At 39.9% G+C, this 25025-nt stretch overlaps 1 protein-coding gene and 1 pseudogene across 2 annotated transcripts in view; both read left to right on the forward strand.

Moving 5' to 3' along the window:
• KYAT3 (kynurenine aminotransferase 3) overlaps window positions 1–488 on the forward strand; it is a 66272-nt gene extending 65784 nt beyond the window's left edge. For both annotated transcript variants that reach the window (XM_061121461.1, XM_061121462.1), the window contains one exon: window positions 192–488. In XM_061121461.1, coding sequence (XP_060977444.1) covers window positions 192–254 — 63 coding nt within the window. In that variant the 3' untranslated portion in view covers window positions 255–488. The remainder of the gene's footprint in view (window positions 1–191) is intronic.
• A 9370-nt stretch (window positions 489–9858) lies between these two features.
• Window positions 9859–9959, forward strand: LOC133041911 (U5 spliceosomal RNA; annotated as a pseudogene).
• Window positions 9960–25025: the final 15066 nt, after the last annotated feature.

The following is a 25025-nucleotide window of genomic DNA, read 5'->3' on the forward strand; positions in this document are numbered from 1 at the left end:
GTCTCAGCTACTGAGGCCGAGGACCAGCTAAAGCCTGGGTCAAGTTATCAGGGGTTGAGGACCACTCAGTTCCCAAATCACTACATGACTCTTACAGATGGACTGACTTTGGTATACTGTTTGTATTTAAATCTTTACTTCGTCTTGAATTTATTTTGATTTGTAATGATGACTATTTCATTAATTTACAGAAAGACAGTACATTGGATGCTGCTGAAGAAATCATCAAGGCGTGGAGTAGACAGAACTCTTGATACATACAGAGTGTGTTGTTTCTATTCAGTAACCTAATGTAAAATTACTTGGTGCTGCCACTTGCTGGATATTGAAAAGAAAATCTTTCAATACAAATAAAATTTAAAGGAACATTTCCATTGGTAACCTCACCCCTAACAATATTCTGGAGATTTTTTTTTAATTTTTGCTGAACTGTATTAAAACAGCTTCTGTTTCCTCATAACAGTGAAATAAAAATTGCACCTACTTTATTTATATGACTTCCCTGGTGGCTCAGACGGTAAAGTGTCTCCCTACAATGCAGGAGACCTGGGTTCGATCCCTGGAAGAAGGAAATGGCAACCCACTCCAGTACTCTTGCCTGGAAAATCCCGTGGGTGGAGGAGCCTGGTAGGCTACAGTCCATGGGGACACAAAGAGTCCGACACAGCTGAGCGACTTCACTTTCACTTTATATGAAGTTTGAGTTGTTGTTTGTGATAGTGAAATGGACTGATGTATGTAAAGCCTGCCAGACAATAAGGACTCACATACTATTGGCCAGTTTCACTTCTCTGCCATTGCGTAAAAACTCTTGGCTCATTACAGGTCCTTCAACTTCATATTTTTGCTTGATCTCTATCCACCTATAGTTCCTTCCCCTCATTTACTAATGGTTTTGAACTTTGTTCATACTTTTGCCTGTTGCTTACAAGTACTGCCATCATCGGGGGCAGCTTTAGGGTCCACATGGATTATTACCTAGTACTTTTGGCACTTCCCTCTGGTGATATTTATTTCCATTTCACTCTCCACTTCAGCCACCCACTCCCTTGGGCATATTCTAAACCTTTCATCATTCCAGGCTGTTCCATCTTTGAGATAATAAGTTAATCATCTCACACTGTAACCACCTATTCTTGCAGTAAATATCACCATCCCCCACTATTTCCCTCTCTCTTTCTCTCAGCTTCTTTCAAAATAGCACTTTAAACTATCATTTCAAATCCACTACTACTCAAAAATTGGTCCATGGCCCTCTGACATCAGAATCAACTAGGGTGTTGTTGAAAATAAATTTTGGTCTTCAGCCCAGACCTACTGAATAATTCAGAATCTGCCCCTTTCCAGGTGATTCTTACACCACTAAAGTTTGACAGTCACTGCTGTAGTTCGTGGAACCTTTTAATTCATCTCAGCCTCTTTGTATCTTCACCCCCTTCCTTATCCAACTTAGATTTATTTAATGCCATAATTTTCTTAGTTAGGCAAAAATTCATGTTATCTAAGATGTATATTATACATATTATATATATATGTATGCAAAAGTTTTTCTACTATACTTGATAAAGTCTTGAGAAAGAACAAAAAAAGAGAGAGATGGAGAAATTGGAAAACATAAACTAAATGAAATGAGAGAGCTGAATATGAAATAGAAAAAGTGAAACAAAACTAGATAAAAGTAAAAGATCATCATATAGTCCAATTGTTTTTAAACATGACTGCTCTCTAGAAACATATCTGGAGCTTTGGAGCAAAAGAACAATATCTGGGCATTTGTATTTTTCAAAAATTTCCAAGATAATTCTGATATGCATCTGGATTTTAAAAAGTGATTACAGGTTTTTCTATTAAATGACAGTTTTGGTGATATAAAATTCTATTATTTTTCTGTTGACCAATCATGATACAATGGTATTAAGTGAATAGTAGTTACACAATCACAATAATAAGAGATGTTTATCAGTTTTCACAATCAATAGCCAGACAAAAAGTAAAAGATAATGACAATTGCAAGCCATGATGGGAACATGATTAACCTAACTATAAAATAATTACATACAGTTTGGGGATCAAACAGTGATGTAGTAAGTGGAAGTACATATATGGCACATGTTTTCATCAGTATCTTTTGGTTGGTGTGTTTAATCCATTTACACTCAAGGTAGTTATCGATATGTTTGATCCTATTACCATTTTCTTAATTGTTTGGGTTTATTTTCTGTAGGTCTTTTCCTTGTCTTGTTTCTTTCCTAGAGTTCCTTTAGAATTTGTTGTGAAGCTGGTTTGGTGGTGTTGAATTATTTTAACTTTTGCTTGTTCAGAAAACTTTTGATTTCTCCATCAAATCTGAATGAGAGTCTTGCTGGGTAGAGTATTCTTGGTTGTAGGTTCTTCTCTTTCATCAGTTAAATATATCATGCCATTCTCTTCTGGCTTGTAGAGTTTCTGTTGAGAAATCAGCTGATAACCTGATGGAAGTTCCCTTGTATCTTATTTGTCATTTTTCTCTTGTTGCTTTTAATATTTTATCTTTGTCATAAACATAATGAAATTCATTGTTTGTTAAACTTATACGTGTTAGTTGTGTGAAGAAAAGAAGTAAGGCAGGGTAGAGGGGAATGAGAGTATCAGGGAAGCAAATTGGTATTTTAAATAGTGTGGTCAGGTGAGTTTCATGGAGGTGCCATAGGAACAGACTTAGAAGAGGAGAGGGAGAGAGCCTTGTGAAGATCTTACGGAGGAACACTCCAGGAACAAGAAATAGCCAGTGCAAAGGGTCTACAAACAGGAAGGCGTCTTTTGTTTGATGAGTACCAAATAACCAAGGGATGGAGTAGTAGGTATTAGGGCAGAGTAGCAGCATAGGACCTCAAGGACTAGAGGAAGGATAATGGTTTGATACCATCTCATCCATACTTTTTTTTTTTTAATGAGTAAAATAATGTTTATTGGAGCATGGTTTCTAATTACTCCAAACTGGTAACCACCCAAAAGACATGAGACTGGATACGAGCACCAAATAGGTCAGTATTAGAAACTAAAGGGGGCTGATGACTTAGCTCTGGACTTTTTGAAAAATGTGACTGCAAAGTGGAATAACTTGAAAAAGTTCTTCTCATTTGATGATTCTACTTTCTCACAAACACACACTCCTCACTTACCCTCAACCTGCTATAATCTAGATTGTACCCATTATTGTTCAAAATTTGCTAATGACCTCCATGTTCTTAAGATTTAAAAGAACCTTCCCAGTTCCATCCAACTTTACCTCTTACTTCCGACGTTGCAGTAGTGGTAAAGAATCCAGCTGTAATTACAGGAGACACAAAAGATGTGGGTTCCATTCCTGGGTCTAGAAGATCCCCTGGAGTAGAAATGGTATTTCTACCATAATGGGCCCCTTATGGTATTTTGCCTGGAAAATTCCATAGACAGAGGAGCCTGGTGGGCTACGTCCATGGGGTCACAGAGAGTTGAACAAAACAGCATTTGCCACTCCGGCCTTCGTAAGCCCATTTTTTTTTTTCTTTTTTGGCTCCTGTGATGCTGCACATTCGTGAATTACCTTCTCTCTGTTTCTTCTTCATCTCCTTCACCTTTTCTTAGATATTGATATTCTGTCTTTCTCACTAAACAACTTCATTTACTCTGAATACACTGCTGCTGCTGCTGCTGCTGCTACTGCTAAGTCGCTTCAGTCGTGTCCGACTCTGTGCGACCCCATAGACGGCAGCCCACCAGGCTCCCCCGTCCCTGGGATTCTCCAGGCAAGAACACTGGAGTGGGTTGCCATTTCCTTCTCCAATACATGAAAGTGAAAAGTGAAAGTGAAGTCACTCAGTCGTGTTGGACTCTTAGTGACCCCATGGACTGCAGCCTACCAGGCTCTTCCGTCCATGGGATTTTCCAGGCAAGAGTACTGCCTTCTCCGCTGAATACACTAGTGAAGTCGCTCAGTCGTGTCCGACTCTTTGCGACCCCGTGGACTGTAGCCTACGAGGCTCCTCCATCCATAGGATTCTCCAGGCAAGAAAACGAGTGAGTTACCATTTCCTTCTCCAGGGGATCTTCCCAACCCAGGGATCTAACCCGGGTCTCCCGCATTGGAGGCAGACGCTTTAACCTCTGAGCCACCGGGGAAGCCCACTAGTGACTCTTAAATCTGTAACAGCCTAGTCCTGTCTGTTGAATTTCAGACCCATATATCCAGCACCCCATTTGTCATCTCACACAGACATTTTATAGGCAAACCTTATCCAGTCTGGAATGGATAAGCAATATCCAGTATTGTTTGGCAAACAATATCCAATCTCCTCACCTCAGTGAATGGTGCCCCCAATCTACTAACTCAGGTCAGAAAGCCTGTTGACACAAATCATTTTTAACTTTTCTCTCCATCCAAATCCTCTAACTAGTACCCTAAATATCCCTTAAATCTATCACTTTTCTCTGCTCCAATTGCCCCCATCCCTGCCCCCACCAGCCATACCATCTCTCAACCAGTTCAACTCTTTAACAGTTCTCCCAGCCTTCTTGCTTACAATGTATCCATGTAGCCCAAACAAGCTTTATAAAATGTAAATATAATCATGTTACATATATTACTTAAGAATATTCCTGTTGCAAGTGACAGAAAGCCTAACCCATATGGGTTTAAATCAAATGAAAAAGAATTGTCTGTCTCAACTAAGCATTTTAGGGGTAGTCTAGTTTTGTTAAAGCTTGATCAAAGACTGAGCGTCTCCTGTGGAGGTAGAGGTCGGCAGTGGTCTACTACAGGGACAGGGGCTCTGGGTGCAGGTATGGCATACGTCTTCTTGGAGGAGGTCACCATAAACCCCACTATAGAGTCGCCAGAACTTACATAGGACTGGGAAATAGACTCTTGGAGGGCACAACAGAACCTTGTGCACCAAGACCAAGAGAAAGGAACAGTGACCCGACAGGAGACTTGCCTGTGGGTGTCTGGGTGTCTCTGACGAAGGCGTAGGTTGGTGGTGGCCTGCTGCAGGATTGGGGGCAAGAACTGTAGCAGTAAATGGATGGGATCTTTTGAGGGAGGTCACCATTGTCCTCATTACCTTCACCATAGTTTGGCCCCATGTAAATAGCAGGGAGGGAACACAGCTCCACCCATCAACAGAAAATTGGATTAAAGATTTACTGAGCGTGGCCCTGCCCATCAGAAAAGACCCAGTACCCACCTCAGTCAGTCTATCCCATCAGAAAGCTTTAATAAGCCTCTTATCCTTCTGCATCAGAGGGCAGACAGACTGAAAACCACCATCACAGAAAACTAACCAATCTAATCACATCGATCATAGTTCAGTTAGTTCAGTTACTCAGTCGTGTCTGACCCTGTGACCCCATGAATCGCAGCACACCAGGCCTCCCTGGTGATATCGAGTCGGTGATACCATCCAGCCATCTCATCCTCTGTTCCCTTCTCCTCCTGCCCCCAATCCCTCCCAGCATCAGGGTCTTTTCCAATGAGTCAACTGTTCATATGAGGTGGCCAAGGTATTGGAGTTTCAGCTTCAGCATCAGTCCTTCCAATGAACATCCAGGACTGATCTCCTTTAGGATGGACTGGTTGGATCTCCTTGTAGTCCAAGGGACTCTCAAGAGTCTTCTCCAACACCACAGTTCAAAAGCGTCAATTCTGCTCAGCTTTCTTCACAGTCCAAATCTCACATCCATACATGACCACTGGAAAAACCATAGCCTTGACTAGACGGACCTTTGTTGGCAAAGTAATGTCTCTGCTTTTTAATATGCTATCTAGTTTGGTCATAACTTTTCTTCCAAGGAGTAAGCGTCTTTTAATTTCATGGCTGCAGTCACCATCTGCAGTGATTTTGGAGCCCAAAAAAATAAAGTCTGACACTGTTTCCATTGTTTCTCCATCTATTTGCCATGAAGTGATGGAACTGGATGCCATGATCTTAGTTTTCTGAATGTTGAACTTTAAGCCAACTTCTTCACTCCTCTTTTACTTTCATCAAGAGGCTCTTTAGTTCTTCTTCACTTTCTGCCATAAGGGTGGTGTCATCTGCATATCTGAGGTTATTGATATTTCTCCTGGTAATCTTGATTCCAGCTTGTGCTTCTTCCATCCTAGCATTTCTCATGATTTACTCTGCATAGAAGTTAAATAAGCAGGGTGACAATATACAGCCTTGACGTACTCCTTTTCCTATTTGGAACCAGCCTGTTGTTCCATGTGCAGTTCTAACTGTTGCTTCCTGACCTGCATACAGGTTTCTCAAGAGGCAGGTCAGGTGGTCTGGTATTGCCATCTCTTTCAGCATTTTCCACAGTTTATTGTGATCCACACAGTCAAAGACTTTGGCATAGTCAATAAAGCAGAAATAGATGTTCTTCTGTAACTCTCTTGCTTTTTCGATGATCCAGCAGATGTTGGCAATTTGATCTCTGGTTCCTCTGCCTTTTCTAAAACCAGCTTGAACGGAAGTTCATTGTTCACGTATTGCTGAAGCCTGGCTTGGAGAATTTTGAGCATTACTTTACTAGTGTGTGAGACGATTGCAATCGTGTGGTGGTTTGAGCATTCTTTGACATTGTCTTTCTTTGGGATTGGAATGAATACTGACCTTTTCCAGTCCTGTGGCCACTGCTGCATTTTCCAAGTTTCCTGGCATATTGAGTGCAGCGCTTTCAGATCACGAACTCTTTATTGCGAAATTCTGACTGAAATTGAAGAAAGTGGAGAAAACCACTAGGCCATTCAGGTATGACCTAAATCAAATCCCTTATGACTATACAGTGGAAGTGAGAAATAGATTTAAGGGACTAGATCTCATAGACAGAGGGCCTGATGAACTATGGATGGAGGTTCCTGACATTGTACAGGAGACAGGAATCAACCATCCCCAAGAAAAAGAAATGTGAAAAAGCAAAATGGCTGTCTGAGGAGGCCTTACAAATAGCTGTGAAAAGAAGAGAAGTGAAAAGCAAAGAAGAAAAGGAAAGATATTCCCATTTAAATGCAGAGTAGCAAGGAGAGTTAAGAAAGCCTTAAAGAAATAGAGGGAAACAACAGAATGGGAAAGACTAGAGATCTCTTCAAGAAAATCAGAGATACCAAGGGAATATGTCATGCAAAGATGGGCTCAATAAAGGACAGAAATTGTAGGGACGTAACAGAAAAAGAAGCTATTAAGAAGAGGTGGCAAGAATACACAGAAGAACTGTACAAAAAAGATAACCACAATGGTGTGGTCACTCACCTAGAGCCAGACATCCTGGAATGTGAAGTCAAGTGGGCCTTAGGAAGCATCACTATAAACAAAGGTAGTGGAGGTGATGGAATTCCAGTTGAGCTATTTCAAATCCTAAAAGAGGATGCTATGAAAGTACTGCACTCAATATGCCAGTAAATTTGGAAAACTGAGCAGTGGCCACAGGACTGGAAAAGGTCAGTTTTCATTCCAATCCCAAAGAAAGACAATGCCAAAGAATGCTCAAACTACCACACAATTGCACTCATCTCACAAGCTAGCAAAGTAATGCTCAAAATTCTCCAAGCCAGGCTTCAACAACACATGAACCGCGAACTTCCAGATGTTCAAGCTGGATTTAGAAAAGCCATAGGAACCAGAAATCAACATCTGCTGGATCATCGAAAAAGCAAGAGAGTTACAGAAGAACATCTATTTCTGCTTTATTGACTATGCCAAAGTCTTTGACTGTGTGGATCACAATAAACTGTGGAAAATGCTGAAAGAGATGGCAATACCAGACCACCTGACCTGCCTCTTGAGAAACCTGTATGCAGGTCAGGAAGCAACAGTTAGAACTGGACATGGAACAACAGACTGGTTCCAAATAGGAAAAAGGAGTACGTCAAGGCTGTATATTGTCACCCTGCTTATTTAACTTCTATGCAGAGTAAATCATGAGAAACACTGGGCTGGATGAAGCACAAGCTGGAATCAAGATTACCAGGAGAAATATCAATAACCTCAGATATGCAGATGACACCACCCTTATGGCAGAAAGTGAAGAACTAAAGAGCCTCTTGATGAAAGTAAAAGAGGAGAGTGAAAAAGTTGGCTTAAAGTTCAACATTCAAGATCATGGCATCTGGTTCCATCACTTCATGGCAAATAGATGGGGAAACAGTGGAAACAGTGTCAGACTTTATTTTTTGGGGCTCCAAAATCACTGTAGATGGTGACTGCAGCTGTGAAATTAAAAGACGCTTACTCCTTGGAAGAAAAGTTATGACCAACTTAGATAGCATATTAAAAAGCAGAGACATTACTTTGCCAACAAAGCTCAGTCTAGTCGAGGCTATGATTTTTCCAGTAGTCAGGTATGAATGTGAGAGTTTTACTATAAAGAAAGCTGAGTGCTGAAGAATTGATACTTTTGAACTGTGGTGTTGGAGAAGACTCTTGAGAGTCCCTTGGACTGCAAGAAGATCCAACCAGTCCACCCTACAGGAAATCAGTCCTGAGTGTTCATTGGAAGGACTGATGTTGAAGCTGAAACTCCAATACTTTGGCCACCTGATGCAAAGAGCTGACTCACTGAAAAGACCCTGATGCTGGGAAAGATTGAGGGCAGGAGGAGAAAGGAACAACAGAGGATGAGATGGTTGGATGGCAATACTGAATCAATGGACCTGAGTTTGAGTAAACTCCGGGAGTTGGTGATGGACAGGGAGGTCTGTCGTGTTGCAGTTCATGGGGTCGCAAAGAGTTGGACATGACTGAGCGACTGAACTGATCCAAGACTCAGACTGTAATATGTAACCAAGCTCTTCAGCTTGTAATTCTGTCTTCTCTGTGTCAGCTTTATCTCCAGCTGGTACCTCTTGGATACATGGCTGCAGCAGTTTATGAGTATCATATGGTGACACTAGAAAATCCAGCAAAAAAGGGGACTCTTTCTTGGAAGCTCCAGCAAATGGTATACTGTGTCTTACTGGCTCTTTCCTGAGCTACTTCCTGAGGCCATGGGAATGGACATGCTAAATAACTTAGGCCAATGCAAGGTCAACTCTACATGAACTACATTGGTTCAAAGAAGGGACAGAATGACAAAGGGAGGAAATGGATGTGAAAATGTCTTAAGTGACTTAAAACTTTTTACTCCCCATTGCTCTTGACATAATTAGTCTTTTGCTGCTGTTGCTTTGTGATTTTGTTTTGTTTTGTTGGTGTTTGGGGGTTTTAGAAGATCATTCTCTGATGCAAACTCTTCTTGATTGAGGAAAGAATGAGTTCATTGCTTAGTCAGGTAAGGGAATCACCCCTGGAGGTCATTTCTCCTCAGTTACTCAAACTCTCCTCATCAGGGCTTACAGCGCCCTGTATGACCTGGTTTCCCTCTTCCTCCCCCAGTCGCATCTTTCTCATCTTTTCCTACTCAAATATCCAGTCTTACTGAACTCATGTCAGTTTCTAAGTGAGCCCTTTGTTCTCTGCCTTTTAGCAAACGTCATTTCCTAACCTTCAATCATGGTTAATGTAGGCAATCTATTGCGTACTTGTATTTATGTACTTGTGTTAGTCACTCAGTCATGTCTGACTCTTTGTGACCCTGTGGACTGTAGCCCTCCAGGCTCCTCTTTCTGTGGAATTCTCCAGGCCAGAATAGTGGAGTGGGTAACCATTCTCTTCTCCAGGGGATCGTCCCAACCCAGGGATCAAACCCAGGTCTCCTGCACTGGTGGTGGATTCTTTACCGTCTGACCCACCTGGGAAGCCCTAAGATGTCTACAGATTCCCAGTTATGTAAGAACTCATTCTGTGACATTATATCATTTAATAATAAGAGATATGGACTTCACACAGTAAGCAAGAATGAATTTTTAAAGATTCTTTCTGGAAGATAAGTTTGAAATCTTTCGCCTTTTACTAAAGATTTCCGTGGAAGATAAGTTTGCCTATCCAAAAGCCAATAATAATCTACTTTCTCCTTTGACTGTGTCTACTATTGAGGCTAAAAGTCAAAGTATCCAATTTTCTTAGCTTCCCTGGAATTAGTCAAAAGTGTGTGAAAAGAGCTTCTCTTTGTGGAAAAAGAGGCAAAGTTATCCTGAGACTTTTTTGTCTTTCATGTCCTCTTTATCCTTCTACCTTCTTCCTAACTTTCTGGAAGTAAGGATTGGAGGTACAACAGCCATCTTTCGTTCAGGCAGCAAATGGCATCATAGTGAAGGCCTACGTAATAAGAACTATAGAGCAGAAACATAGAGGAGACAGACCCTGGAAGCTATTTAGAGTTACTGTATCCCCAGAGTTTGCAATGTATGAGACAAATGAACCTCTATTTTTCAATCCACCAGAATAGCATTTTTTTTTGTTATTTACAGATGAATGAATTACTACCTGATATAGAAGACATGATACAGAGATCAATTTTTTCTTCTAGAATATAAATTGACCTGATGAAAAGGCCTGGAGGTAGTGAGAGAGACCAATCAGAAGGGTCTTACAGGAAGGGGATAGTGAGGGCCTGAAGGATTTTGTATGAGAGAAAGACACATCATCACAAATATTTGTCAAATTCATACAATTTTCCCCATCATTCTTATGATAAAAAGCAATTACATAATGACACAATTAACAAATATTTTAAAACAAAAATTGTTCCCAAATAAAACAAGTCTTGTTTCAGTTGGATAAACCTGGGTAAAACAAAACAAAAACTTCAGCCACGTCCCTGAGACATAAGAATTTCATTTTATTGCTGCTCTGAGAATACATCTAATTACTCAATCATGCCAATTAAATAGGAACTTCCACCTGCTGACAAACAGCTATCTTGGGATAGATCAGAATAAATTGTAGAAATAATTGGATTTTCTAATCAACATTAACTTTATCATATTATACTGCTGCTACTTTCTTTTATATTTAATACAGCATCTTTTTCTTATATGTAAAACTTGTCATTTGTAGCAAAATCTCATAGTAAAAAAGATTAATAATTTTGTCCTTTTGTCAATAAGAGTGGTTATGCTTTTAAAATCTACCCCTCTCATTATCCATTGGAAGTATAAACATCATATATTAGCTTAAAACTTAGATCCATAACTTCTAACAACATAACCTCATTTTCTATGTGAATTACTGAGACGACTTCTGTTTTTTCTTTTTTTGGCTGTGCTGCATGGCATGTGGGATCTTAGTTTCCTGACCAGGGATTGAATCCATGCCCTCAGCAGTGAAAGCGCCAAGTCCTAACCACTTGACTGCCAGAGAATTTCCCCCGATGATTTATAAGACTACTTTTATAATTATTCTTGGAGCATTCTGCTGACCTATATATATATATGGAAGAGTACTAAACTCATAAAAACCATTCTGTTTTCTGAAGTCTTTTTTTCTCTCTGAAATGCCCTGGTGAAATACTTGTCTGCCTGCTCTACCCTGGGAAGTGAACATTTCTGAAGGAAAGTCTGCACATGACACTTTGCTGGTGGAAGCCCTTCAACGCCACTTGGTTTCACTCAGAATAAAAGCCAAAATTGTCACTCTGACCTTGGAGCCCTGTACTTGACCCTGCTCTCCCCTAACCTCACCTCCTACCACTCCACCCTCCGCTCCATGCACTCCTTTCTCATCCCTGAACACCGGACCTGCTCCAGATTAGGTCCTCTGTCCCCAAGGTTCCCTCTGCCTGCATACTTTTTGCCCAGTGTCCACTTGGCTTCTTCCAATCTTTACTCAGATGTCATCTCAGGAGAACTTACCTGATCTCCCATTTAAGATCATAAATCCTGGCTCTTCTCATCCCTTTTCCCTGCCTGATTTTTCTCCTTAGCATTTACTACTATTAAACTTAAAATGTTTCTCTCAATCTATTTATCATTTTTATCCCCTCCTAATTTACATACCATGAAGCCAAGAATTTTTATTTTTTTGTTCAAGGCTGTATCAGCAGCACCTAAAGCAGACTCCAGCAAAAAGTAGCACTGAATAAATGAGTATCTGCAATTGAAATAGGTCCTCAGAACACGACTGGTTTTTTTTTTTGTTGTTGTTATTTTTTTTAATACTGATTTGTTTTTAACCTTGGGTCTTTCTTTGGCCCTTGTCTTTCATTTAATAATAGTTTTCTAAAGTGCCAAATATTGTTCCTAAAACTGCAGATATGATTAGCCAGGCTTCTGAGTCACCTGTGCTGAAGGCCTCAGCTAATCAATTACATGGGACTCTCTATCTGACCTCTGGAAGCCCAACCTCAGAATACAAGACTCAAAGTTGCACTTGGTTCCTGGCTCCAAGGCAATTAAATTGAATAGAGTAGTGTTCTGCAAGCATTTTTATGTCAGTGAGTACATATGTACATGTGCATATGCACTCACATGTACGTGCACACACATGTACACATACACACAAATTTGTATACATACACACACACGTATGCAAGTTTGGAATTACATCTATCTTCCTTTGGCCTGGCAAATAAATATTTCTAATCAGGGCTTAGAAATAAAACCCCATATCCACCAGAGATGCTCGGAAGGCTCAAACAAACCTTGTTTTGAGCCACAGAGACCCAGAGACCCCACAGAGACAGACAGAACTGTGTTTGAGTGTCTCCTGCAGAGGTACAGGTCAGAGTGGACTGCTGCAGGGGCAGGGGCTCTGGGTGCAGTAGACCTGGGTATGGCATAAGCCCTCTTGGAGGAGGTGGCCATTAACCCCACCAGAGAGCCACCAGAACTTACACAGGACTGGACAAAAAGACTCTTGGAGTGCATGACCAAAACCTTGTGTGCACCAGGACCCAGGAGAAAAGAGCAGTGACCCCACAAGAGATTGACTTATGCTTGCCCGCAAGTGTCCAGGAGTCTCCGGTGGAGGCATGGGTTGGCGATGGCCTGCTGCAGGGTTGGGGGCATTGAGTGAAGCAGTGTATGCATGGGACCTTTTGAAGGAGGCTGCCACTATCTTCATTAACTCTACATAGTTTGACCTCAGGTCAGACAACAGGGAGGGAACACAGGCCCGACCATCAACAGAAAATTGGATTAAAGATTTAATGAGCATGGCCATCAGATCAGTTCAGTCACTCAGTCCTGACCGACTCTTTGCCACCCCATGGATTGCAGCATGCCAGGCCTCCCTGTCCATCATAAATCCCGGAGTTTACCAAACTCTTGTCCACTGAGTTGGTGATTCCATCCAACCATCTCATCCTCTGTCGTTCCATTCTCCTCCTGCCGTCAATCTTTCCCAGCATCAGGGTCTTTTCAGTGAGTCAGCTCTCCACATCAGGTGGCCAAAGTATTGGAGTTTCAGCTTCAACATCCGTCCTTCCAATGAACACCCAGGACTGGTCTCCTTCAGGATGGACTGGTTGGATCTCCTTGCAGTCCAAGGGACTCTCAAGAGTCTTCTCCAACACCACGGTTCAAAAGCATAAATTTTTCCACTCTCAGTTTTCTTTACAGTCCAGTTTTCTTTACAGTTTTCTCTCACATCCATACATGACTCCTGGAAAAACTGTAGCCTTGATAGATGGACCTTTGTTGGCAAAGAATGTCTCTGCTTTTTAATATGCTGTCTAGGTTGGTCATAACTTTCCTTCCAAGGAGTAAGTGTTTTTTAATTTCATGGCTGCAATCACCATCTGCAGTGACTTTGGAGCTCCCCCAAAAAAGTCAGCCACTGTTTCCACTGTTTCCCCATCTATTTTTTATGAAGTGATGGAACCAGATGCCATGATCTTAGTTTTCTGAATGTTGAACTTTAAGCCAACTTTTTCACTCTCCTCTTTCACTTTCATCAAGAGGTTCTTTAGTTCTTCACTTTCTGCCATAAGGGTGGTGTCATCTGCATATCTGAGGTTATTGATATTTCTCCCAGGAATCTTGATTCCAACTTGTGCTTCATCCAGCCCAGATTTCTCATGATGTACTCTGCATATAAGTTAAATAAGCAGGGTGACAATATACAGCCTTAACATACTCCTTTTCCTATTTGGAACCAGTCTGTTGTTCCATGTCCGGTTCTAATTGTTGCTTCCTGACCTGCATACAGATTTCTCAAGAGGCAGGTCAGGTGAGAAATCAGAACAAGACCCACTTTCCCCCCTCAGTCACTCTCTCCCATCAGGAAGTTTCCATAAGCCTCTTATCCTTCTCCATCAGAGGACAGACAGAATGAAAACCACCATCAGAGAAAACTAACCAATCTGATCACATGGACCACAGCCTTGGCTAACTCAATGAAACTATGAACCATGCTGTGTAGGGTCACCCAAGACGGATGTGTCACAGTGCAGAGTTCTGACAAAATGTGGTCCACTAGAGAAGGGAATTGGAGAAGGAAATGGCAACCCACTCCAGTGTTCTTGCCTGGAGAATCCCAGGGATGGAGGAGCCTGGTGGGCTGCTGTCTATGGTGTCTCACAGAGTCAGACACGACTGAAGCGACTTAGCAGTAGCAGAGAAGGGAATGGCAAACCACTTCAGTATTCTTGTCTTGAGAACCCCATGAACAGTATGAAAAGGCAAAAAGATAGGACACTGAAAGATGAACTCCCAGGTTGGTAGGTGCCCAATATGCTGCTGGAGATCAGTGGAGAAATAACTCCAGAAAGAATGAAGAGATGGAGCCAAAGCAAAAACAACACCTAGTTTTGGATGCAACTGGCGATAGAAGTAAAGTCTGATGCTATAAAGAGCAATATTGCATAGGAACCTGGAATGTCCATGAATCAAGGCAAATTGGAAGTGGTCAAACAGGAGATGGCAAGAGTGAACATCGACATTTTAGGAATCAGAGAACTAAAATGGACTGGAATGGGTGAATTTAACTCAGATGACCATTATATCTACTACTGTAGGCAAGAATCCCTTAGAAGAAATGGAGTAGCCATCATAGCCAACAAAACAATTTGAAATGCAGTACTTGGATGAACTCTCAAAAATGACAGAATCTCTCTTTGTTTCCAAGGCAAACCATTGAATATCACAGTAATCCAAGTCTATTCCCTGACCAGTAATGCTGAAGAAGCTGAAGTTGAACAGTTCTATGAAGACCTACAAGACCTTCTAGAACTAGCACCCCAAAAGAATGTCCTTTTCATTATAGGGGGCTGGAATACAAAAGTGGGGAGTCAAGAGATACTTGGAATAACAGATTAATTTGGCCTTGCAGTACAAAACAAAGCAGGTCAAAGGCTAATAGAGTTTTGCCAAGAGAACGCACTGGTCATAGCAAACACCCTCTTCCAACAACACGAGAGAAGACTCTACACATAGGCATCACCAGATGGTCAGTACCAAAATCAGATTGATTATGTTCTTTGCAGCCAAAAATGGAGAAGCTCTATACAGTCAGCAAAAACAAGACTGAGAGCTGACTGTGGCTCAGATCATGAACTCCTTATTGCCAAATTCAGATTTAAATTGAAGAATGTAGGTAAAACCACTAGACCATGCAGGTCTGACCTAAATCAAATCCCTTATGACTATACTGTGGAAGTGAGAAATAGATTCAAGGGATTAGATCTGATAGACAGAGAGCCTGAAGAACTATGGACAGAGGTTCGTGACATTGTACAGGAGGCAGTGGTCAAGACCATCCCCATGGAAAAGAAATACAAAAAAGGGAAAATGGTTGTCCGAGGAGGCCTTACAAAAAGCTGAGAAAAGAAAAGACACTAAAAGCAAAGGAGAAAAGGAAATCATAGCTATTTGAATGCAGAGTTTCAAAGAATAGCAAGGAGAGATAAGAAAGTCTTCCTTAGTGATCAGTGCAAAGAAATAGAGGAAAACAATAGAATGGGAAAGACTGGAGATCTCTTCAAGAAAATTAGAGCTACCAAGGGAACATTTCATGAAAAGATAGGCACAATAAAGGACAGAAATGATATGGACCTAATAGAATCAGAAGATATTAAGAAGAGGTGGCAAGAATACACAGAACTATAAAAAAAGATCATCATGACCCAGATAACCACAATGGTGTGGTCACTCACCTAGAGCCAGATATCCTGGAATGTGAAGTCAAGTGGGCCTTAGGAAGCATCACTATGAACAAGGCTAGTGGAGGTGATGAAATTCCAGTTGAGCTATTTCAAATCCTAAAAGATGATGCTGTTAAAGTGCTGCACTCAGTATGCCAGCAAATTTGGAAAACTGAGCAGTGGCCATAGGACTGGAAAAGGTCAGTTTTCATTCCAATCCCAAAGAAAGTCAGTGCCAGAGAATGTTCAAGCTACCGCACAATTCCACTCATGTCTAATGCTAGCAAAATAATGCTCAAAATTCTCCAAGCCAGGCTTCAACAGTATGTGAACCGTGAACTTCCAGATGTTCAAGCTGGATTTAGAAAAGGCATGGATCCAGTGATCAAATTGCCAACACCCGATGGATCACTTAAAAGCAAGAGTTCCAGAAAAACATCTGCTTTACTGACTATGCCAAACCTTTGACTGTGTGGATCACAACAAACTGTGGAAAGTTCTTCTAGAGATGGGAATACCAGACCTCCTGACCTGCCTCCTGAGAAATCTGTATGCAGGTCAGAAAGCAACAGTTAGAACTGGACATAGAACAACAGACTGGTTCTAAATTGGAAAAGGAGTACGTCAAGGCTGTATATTGTCACCCTGCTTATTTAACTTATATGCAGAGTACATCATGAGAAATGCCAGGCTGGAAGAAGCACAAACTGGAATCAAGATTTCTGGGAGAACTATCAATAACCTCAGATATGCAGATGATGCCACCCTTATGGCAGAAAGCAGAGAAGAACTAAAGAGCCTCTTGATGAAATGATAGAGGAGAATGAAAAGTTGGCTTAAAGCTCAACATTCAGAAAACTAAGATCATTGCATCTGGCCCCATCACTCCATGGTAAATAGATGGGGAAACAATGGAAAATAGTAACAGGCTTTATTTTGGGGTGCTCCAAAATCACTGCAGATGGTGACTGCAGCCATGAAATTAAAAGATGCTTGCACCCTGGAAGACAAGTTATGACCAACCTAGACAGCATATTAAAAAGCAGAGACCTTACTTTGCCAACACAGGTTCATCTAGTCTAAGCTATGGTTTTTCCAGTGGTCATGTATGGATGTGAGAGTTGGACTATAAAGAAAGCTGAGGGCTGAAGAATTGATGCTTTGAATGGTGGTGTTGGAGAAGACTCTTGAGAGTCCCTTGGACAGCAAGGAGATCCAACCAGTCCATTATAAAGGAAATCAGTCATGAATACTCATTGGAAGGACTGATGCTAAAGCTGAACCTCCAATACTTTGGCCACCAGATGTGAAGAACTGACTCATTTGAAAAGACCCTGATTTTAGGAAAGATTGAAGGCAGGAGGAGAAGCGGCCGACAGAGGATGAGATGGTTGGATGGCATCACCGACTCAATGGACATGAGTTTGAGTAAGTTCCAAGAGTTGGTGATGGATGGGGAAGCCTGGCGTGCTGCAGTCCATGGGGTTGCAAAGAGTCGGACATGACTGAGCAAATTAACTAAACTGAAATAAATCAGGGCTTGGTTCTCAGTCTGAAATGATGCTGATAATGCTCTCTCATCTCCTTCTGAACATGGGGAAATGGACACTTGAAATGGTGCATCATCTCTGGAGGGCAATTCCACAATATCTATCAAAATGTTGTAATGCATGTCCTTTGATACCCTGATTCTGTTGTTAGGTATTTACACTTTGAACATGCAAAACTTCACTCAAAATTATGAACAAGGATGTTCATGACAGCATTACCTATAATATCACAAACCTGAAAACAACTAATTCCTTCATTATTGGCAAAATTGTTAGGTTATGGTATCTAGTCAAAGAATGCAGCTCATCTCCATTACTTGAAAAAATGAATAGAGTATTGAATATGACCTGTATGTGCAAAGAAAATAAAAATATATTAATAGATGATTATGCCCAGGCAGGATATGTATGCCTTCTACATGAATTTGAATTTTGCAAATTAGTATTGGACCATATCAAAATAGTAATAAAATCTTTCTTATGCTCAGAATTTAGTTTTCATTTCCTCAAATAAAATATTTGAAAAAATACATAACTTCAAGACTGTCAGGCCATTGATTATACAATTTCAACATGGCAGTATTACTTGAGCTGTAAACAGTGACATCTTTTGGCCCAAATGCTGAGGTGAAAGGAGCTTGGGAAGTCAGAGGAACTGAATGACTGCCAGTGTGATGTGACAGCCCCATGCTCAGTGTTTTGTTCAGGAAATAGGAATACCTGAATACAGTGCTCAACAAATGATCTTAAGCAGTTACATATCTATCTCTCTCTAGTTCATAATCAATTAAGTGGAAAAGTATATTGCCATATTAATAGATCCAAATACCTTTGAGTAAAAGGAATAATCTATCACAGAGTATGTAGCTGTCTGAAAGCAAGTTATAACTAAATTCTCATTAACTTAAAGTGTAGCTTGTATCATTTTACTCTAACAATTTTATGAAAATTTGAAAGACTCAAGCAAGTTTAGTTATTTTAGATGTAGAAAGCTGAGACCATTTAGTTTAGTGGGAAATTCTTAGGATCTGTATTGTAAAATCAAACTACTGACCTCGGGTTTGTAGGGAATTTTTTTTTTTAACATTAACTTCCACATAACAGAAAAGAACTCAGAAAGACATAGTCAATCCCTCACTCACAAAATAGACAATAACGTCAGACTACAGTCAGAGTTTAACCTAACTGCAAAAGTAAAGATGATAGTCCAAAGACATATTAGGAGTGAGCATTTTGATGAGAATGCTACAAAATTAGCCTGAGGTGTTGAAATACTGGGTAGGAACAGATAAATTCAATTAAGTGGCAGGGGCTTCCTATGCAGCTTTTTATACTGCATCTGGATATAAATGCCATAAAGTCATTAAAACAGTAGAAGATTGCCAACCCTTTGTCAGTTTTGCAGTTTTAATAGAAAAACTACAATCATGTTAACTTTCGTTTTTTTTTAACTTGAAAGAACCCATCCCAATAAAAGTATTTTAAATAACTGATAGTGTATCAAACACCACATCTATTAAGCTATATATGGAAATTACTTACCATACTGTCATTTAAAATACTCATTAAGAGTGGGCACCTTGTTGGGACTTCCCTAGTGGTCCAGTAGTTAAGGGTCCTCGCTCCTAGTGCAGAGGATGTAGATCGGACCCCTGATCAGGGGACTAAAATCCCACATGGTGTGCTGCTGCTGCTGCTGCAGCTAAGTCGCTTCAGTTGTGTCCGACTCTGTGCGACCCCATAGACGTCAGCCCACCAGGCTGCCCCATCTCTGGGATTCTCCAGGCAAGAACACTGGAGTGTGTTGCCATATCCTTCTCCAATGAGTGAAAGTGAAAAGTGAAAGTGAAGTTGCTTAGTCGTGTCCGACTCTTAGTGACCCCATGGACTGCAGCCTACCAGGCTCCTCCATCCATGGGATTTTCTAGGCAAGAGTACTGGAGTGGGGTGCCATTGCCTTCTCCGACATGCTGTGCAGAGCAGCCAAAAAAAACGAATAAATAAAATAAAGGAAAAAATAGTGGGCACACTGTTAATACTCAGATAATAATGATACTAGTAGTGATAACATGGACTCTTTTGATGTCTGAACATGAGAAACTGAGGAGAGACTACCCATTTTGGCTGAGATTAGTGGCAAGGCGGGGTGAAAAATGCTTTATTTCACAAGTGTGGGATGGGTCCTTTCATCTCGTTAATGCAAAAGAGCAAAATCTTAGGTGGTAGGAAAAAGATCAGAAAATAGTGAGAATGAGCAGGTAATATACAATTCTATAGACAAGAGAAAGTACTAGAGGGGAAAAAAAGGAAAAGCTAGCCATAATGGGAAAACTCTTTGTAAAACTTCACTAATTTGGTTTAATTATTGTGAAGAATAGTCGGAATAATGATATTTTAAAATCTATTCTTTCATTCAATCAACCAATAGCTCACTTAAACCACAGTTATTGGATGTCTTCTCTATGTGAAAAATTAGTCACAAAGGTCCAAACAATAAATTAGGATACTTCACCTCTCAGTGAGCTCACCACCATTTATTTTCAAGCACCTGTAGTAACAGAATCAACCCTGGTAAAGCACTGCTTAGAAAAGGGTCTCGGCACATGCATTGGTTTTGCTGCCTAAATTGTACTCAGATTTTAGGGACTGTCTGTATATTATTCTCCTGTTTCAAAGGTAAATGTTGCTTCTGTTTTATAACGTTACAACAAAAATTGCAATTTTCCTATTTTTATCATTTATCTTGCTAAAATTATAAATAACATTGCAATGGATATCTTCATGAATATAGTATCTCATATTTTAGACTATTTCCTTACTCCAGATCTCAGAAGTGAGATTACTGGCTCAAGAGGCTTTTACATCTAAATAGTTTTGGAGTATCGTTTCATTGCTTTCTAAAGGAGTTGTATCAATTTATAATACTGTGAGCAATGCGTGGCCATTAGGAGAAACAGTAATGAGAGCAATTTTATATTCTCATCACATAGTTATACTTTATAATTAATAAACTTAATTTAATACACAAGTAAGAGATTATTTGAAAATAGGCATTTTATACAATAAGGTTTTTAGCATGTGATTTTCATGGAAACAGTAGTGTTAAAATTCTGCCTTTAAAAAGTATCGAGTAATGGAACTGAACTGAATGGATCACGTGAAGGTATTTCATGTTCTCATTTTCTCCCAATAGTTCATTACACAAAAACCATTGTAGGACTTTAAAGCCAAATCTTATTTACATTAAATAAATGACTTAAGAAACATTTTTAGAAAATTACAGTTTCATATAGCATTCAATATCCCCATTTTTTAAAATTATAAAATGAGAATGTTGTTATTTTTGGAAAAAATGCTGACTTCAAGACATATAATAGAATGACATTAAATAGTGTAGCATAACTTTTGAAGTCATATACTTATTGTCAAATGACATCTTTTTGGAAAAAATATTGATATTAAAAGTCACAAGCTACTAGTGTGAACCCCTTAAAGTTGTTTTGTTCTGTTTTGTTTTTAGCAGAGTAATTTAGAAGTTTAAAAGAAACTACTGCCCACTGAACACTGAATTAAAAAGTGAGTTAATTTCTGCACTCTTCTTCCTTGATTCTGTAAGGAGATAATGACAATATTTTCTACTTATAGATTATTAATGTTTTAAACCTATATTCTCCTTCCTAACACTTGAAGAAGCTGCTGCCTTTTCTCAATGGAAAAATAGATTTATTCTCAAATGGACAACAAGCTGCCAGTACGGGAGAATCAAAGCTTTTAAATAAATCAACAGACAAATGGAAAGGTTAAATTCAGGATCACATGTGCAAGTACATTTAGCAATGGGATATGAGCCAGGCAGGGACTAAGCACACGAGCCAAGCACATTTCAGTTTAGGTAATAATTGTAATTACTGTAATTGTGTAGTAACTGACAAACACAAGGGTCCCTAGGCAGACAGCTGGCTAGAATATTTTGGAGTACAGCTGCCCCACAAAATCAAGCCCACACAATAGCTGCAGGTACACTGCTTGTTAAACTCATTTCCTGATCTTAAAGTCTGTAAGCTGAATTTCTGTAAATTGAGTTTCTAATAGGGCTCTGGAGCCAAATTGCTGGGTTCCAAATCCAAGCTCTTCTATTCACTAGCTGTGTGACTTCAGGCTAGTTACTTAACCATTCTGTGCCTTAATTTATCCATGCATAAAGTGGGGACAATAATAGTATCCAACTTATAAAGTTGTTGGAAAGATTAAATAAGTTAATATTTAATATATGCAAAGCCTTAAAATAGTACTTGGCACATAGTAAGTGCTATATGAGTGCTTACTAATACTATTAATATCATGATTATTAATGTTTATGACTACTTCTACCTGAATTTAAATAAAACTGTATGCCTTTATTAAAGAATCAAAAGGATAATGAATGCTTCTACAGATGTAACCTGTATTTCCCGGGCACTATGATTTGGGTTTAAAAATATAGTCCTGTAGTAAGAGTTACATAGTAGGCCTGCAGAGAAGTAGGACAATTTTGGTGTCAGTCATTCCTGGCTTTGAACTCTACCACCAGCACTAACTCATTTGTGTAACCCTGGGCAATGTACCTATTCAACTTACGGTTTTAAAAGGAGACTAATAATTCTTGCCTGACAAGATAACTAAGAACTAGGTAAGATGATGAATGTGAGGAGCCTGACAGATGGCCCAATGCAGAAGAATCTCAGAGTTACTTTCAAGAACTTACCTAGGTCTTGCAGTTCCATGTGGGGCCTTCCCTTTCCCTCTCTGGCCCCCTGCCACCTTCAGCAGGGCTTTACCTTTCTGCCCAGTGTAGCCAAACCAGAAAGAAGCAGGCCCAGGACCATTACCACCTGGAAACTTAGTGAGCAAAAATATCATTGGTCATTTTGTAAGTGTTATTATGCTCTATCCCCTTCATGGATCAGAGCCTTGTTGTGGCAAAGGGGCTTGCATAACTCAATGTAGCTATGAGCCACACCATGCAGGACCACCCAAGATGGACGGGTCATAGTGGAAAGTTCTGACAAAATGTGGCCCATTGGAGGAGGGAATGGCAGACCATTCCAGTATTCTTACCATGAGAACACCATGAAAGCATCGGGTCGCAGAGAGTCGGACACGACTTAGTGACTGAACAATGACAACAACAATTTAGCTACATAAAAAGGTTTAAAAGTCCATGTTTTTTAGAAATGTAATGTATGCATCAAGATGATATATGGGATTTGTTTTTTAAAATACTCTAGCAAAAGGAGAAAACACAGAAGAAAAGGATACACAAAACAAATGTGGCAAATTTATGATAACCATGATAACTGTTTAATCAGAATAATAGGTATATGAGGATTATAGTATTTTCTCTAATTTTTAGTGTGTTTGAAAACTCTTCATACATAACAAAACATTTTAAAAATTAAAATACGAACTCCTTACATTTCTAGAAGTAATAATATGGCCACTCAGCCACCAGGCAAGCAAGATTTGTCTAATGTTCCAGGCATTTTATCTCATTTCCAAAAGAATCCTAGTCAGAGCCAGTCACACATTTCAGTGAATCCTCAGTTATTGCTAGTCCAGCAGAATATGTCACATGACATATTTCAAATATGCCATAATTTCCAAATATTTGTCAAATCTTGCTTAAGTTAGGAATTTGTCATCTTCTGCAGTATCATCATATGACACTTTTATAACAGACACTTACATATCAATGCTTCCAAAATTGAGGCCATAAGATAAATCTAATGAACCTCCATAACATTAAACCAAGAGGAAGAAGCTGGACATAAAAGACCACATTTAATATGGTTCCAGTTACATGAAAAGTACAGGAAAGGCAAATCTATAGAGTCAGATCAGAAAGAAAGCTGAGCGCCAAAGAATTGATGCTTTTGAACTGTGGTGTTTGGAGAAGACTCTTGAGAGTCCCTTGGACTTGTAAGGAGATCCAACCAGTAAATCCTAAAGGAAATGAGTCTTGAATGTTCATTGAAAGGACTGCTGCTGAAGCTGAAGCTCTAATACTTTGGCCACTTGATGCGAAGAGCTGACTCACTGGAAAAGATGCTGATGCTAGGAAAGACTGAGGGCAAGAGGAAAAGGGGTGACAGAAGATGAGATGGATGGCATCGTTGACTCAATGGATATGAGTTTGAGCAAACTCAGGAAGACAGTGAAGGACAGGGAAGCCTGGCATGCGGCAATGCATGGGCTTGCAAAGGGTTGGACACAACTTAGCCACTGAACAGCAACAACAGAGACAGAAAGTAGATGAGTGATTCTTAGTCTTGGAAATGGAGTGGGCATTAACTGCACATGGTCACGAATGATCTTAATGGGATGACGGACTTGTGCTAAAACTCGACTGTGGGGATGGTTGCACAACTCAGTAAAATTACTAAAAATCGCTGATTTCTTAACAGGTAAATTCTATGGTGTGGAATCATACTTCAATAAATTAAAAAAATATATATCTAAGTGGATCACAAACTTAAAAAAATTTATTAGGTATGTAAAGCATTTTATACTTGAGAAGAGCTATAACCTATTAAGTTGTGATTTCACAGTAGTGATATAAAGTTTTAAAATAAAGTTGTTTTTAAAAATGTTAGTTTCAATAATTGATTTGAATAAACATTTTAAATTAATTAATCATATAGTTAAATAAAATGATATTAACCAACCAGCAGCTTTGGTGAATGCTAATATGGGTTGTTGATTCCTAGGTGACAAAACCCCAACTCTCTGTATGTGGGGTCCAATTTAGGATCAGGTACAAAGATCCAGTGGAATAATGTTGATGAAAACGCTTTACAAAATGCCAATGCTGTTCTAACAACAAAAAGAGGAATGGCCTACCTTAGCTGCTTGTGTTTTAATATGAAAGGAATCTTAGCTAGATTATGACAGAGATTCTCCAGATGGGCAAGGAGTAATTTACCAATTGCCCAGCTTCCTTTCTCTGAGGTTTCAATTTCTTTGATGGTTTCTTCCTTCCACAAACATTACTGAACACCTACCATAAACAATTAGGTCCTTATCTTGATTCTCAAGGGGTGCCCAGTTCCCTTCCTTCTCCTCTCTCTCTTCTTCTCCCAAGCCAAAGTGCTCCACTATGAAAACTTCCTGCTGGATTAGGGTGCAGCACCCTCAGTCTCTTTCCGGGGTTCTACTTGGCACAGCTTAAATAAATTGGCCTTTTGAAACTTTGCCAGATATTGAGGGAGAAATTCCCCACAAAAGCACAATCACGTTTTTAAATTACAGTATTAGGGCACAGAAGACCCCCCACCCCCACCCCACCCCAACACACACACAGAATGCTCTCCCAACTCCATCTGGATTTCAGTGCCTAAAATTCGGCCTCTTGTTCTTTCTAAGGAAACGAGTCTGTCCCACCTTTCAAGAAAACAATGAGGGCTCAGTGACATTTAAGTCCCATGCCCAAACAACAAAGCAGCCAGTATATTCTAAGTTCTCATCCCCATAGAAACCAGG

The sequence above is a fragment of the Dama dama genome, chromosome 20 (assembly GCF_033118175.1).
Source record: "Dama dama isolate Ldn47 chromosome 20, ASM3311817v1, whole genome shotgun sequence".
In the NCBI taxonomy this organism is placed as follows: Eukaryota; Metazoa; Chordata; class Mammalia; order Artiodactyla; family Cervidae; genus Dama; species Dama dama.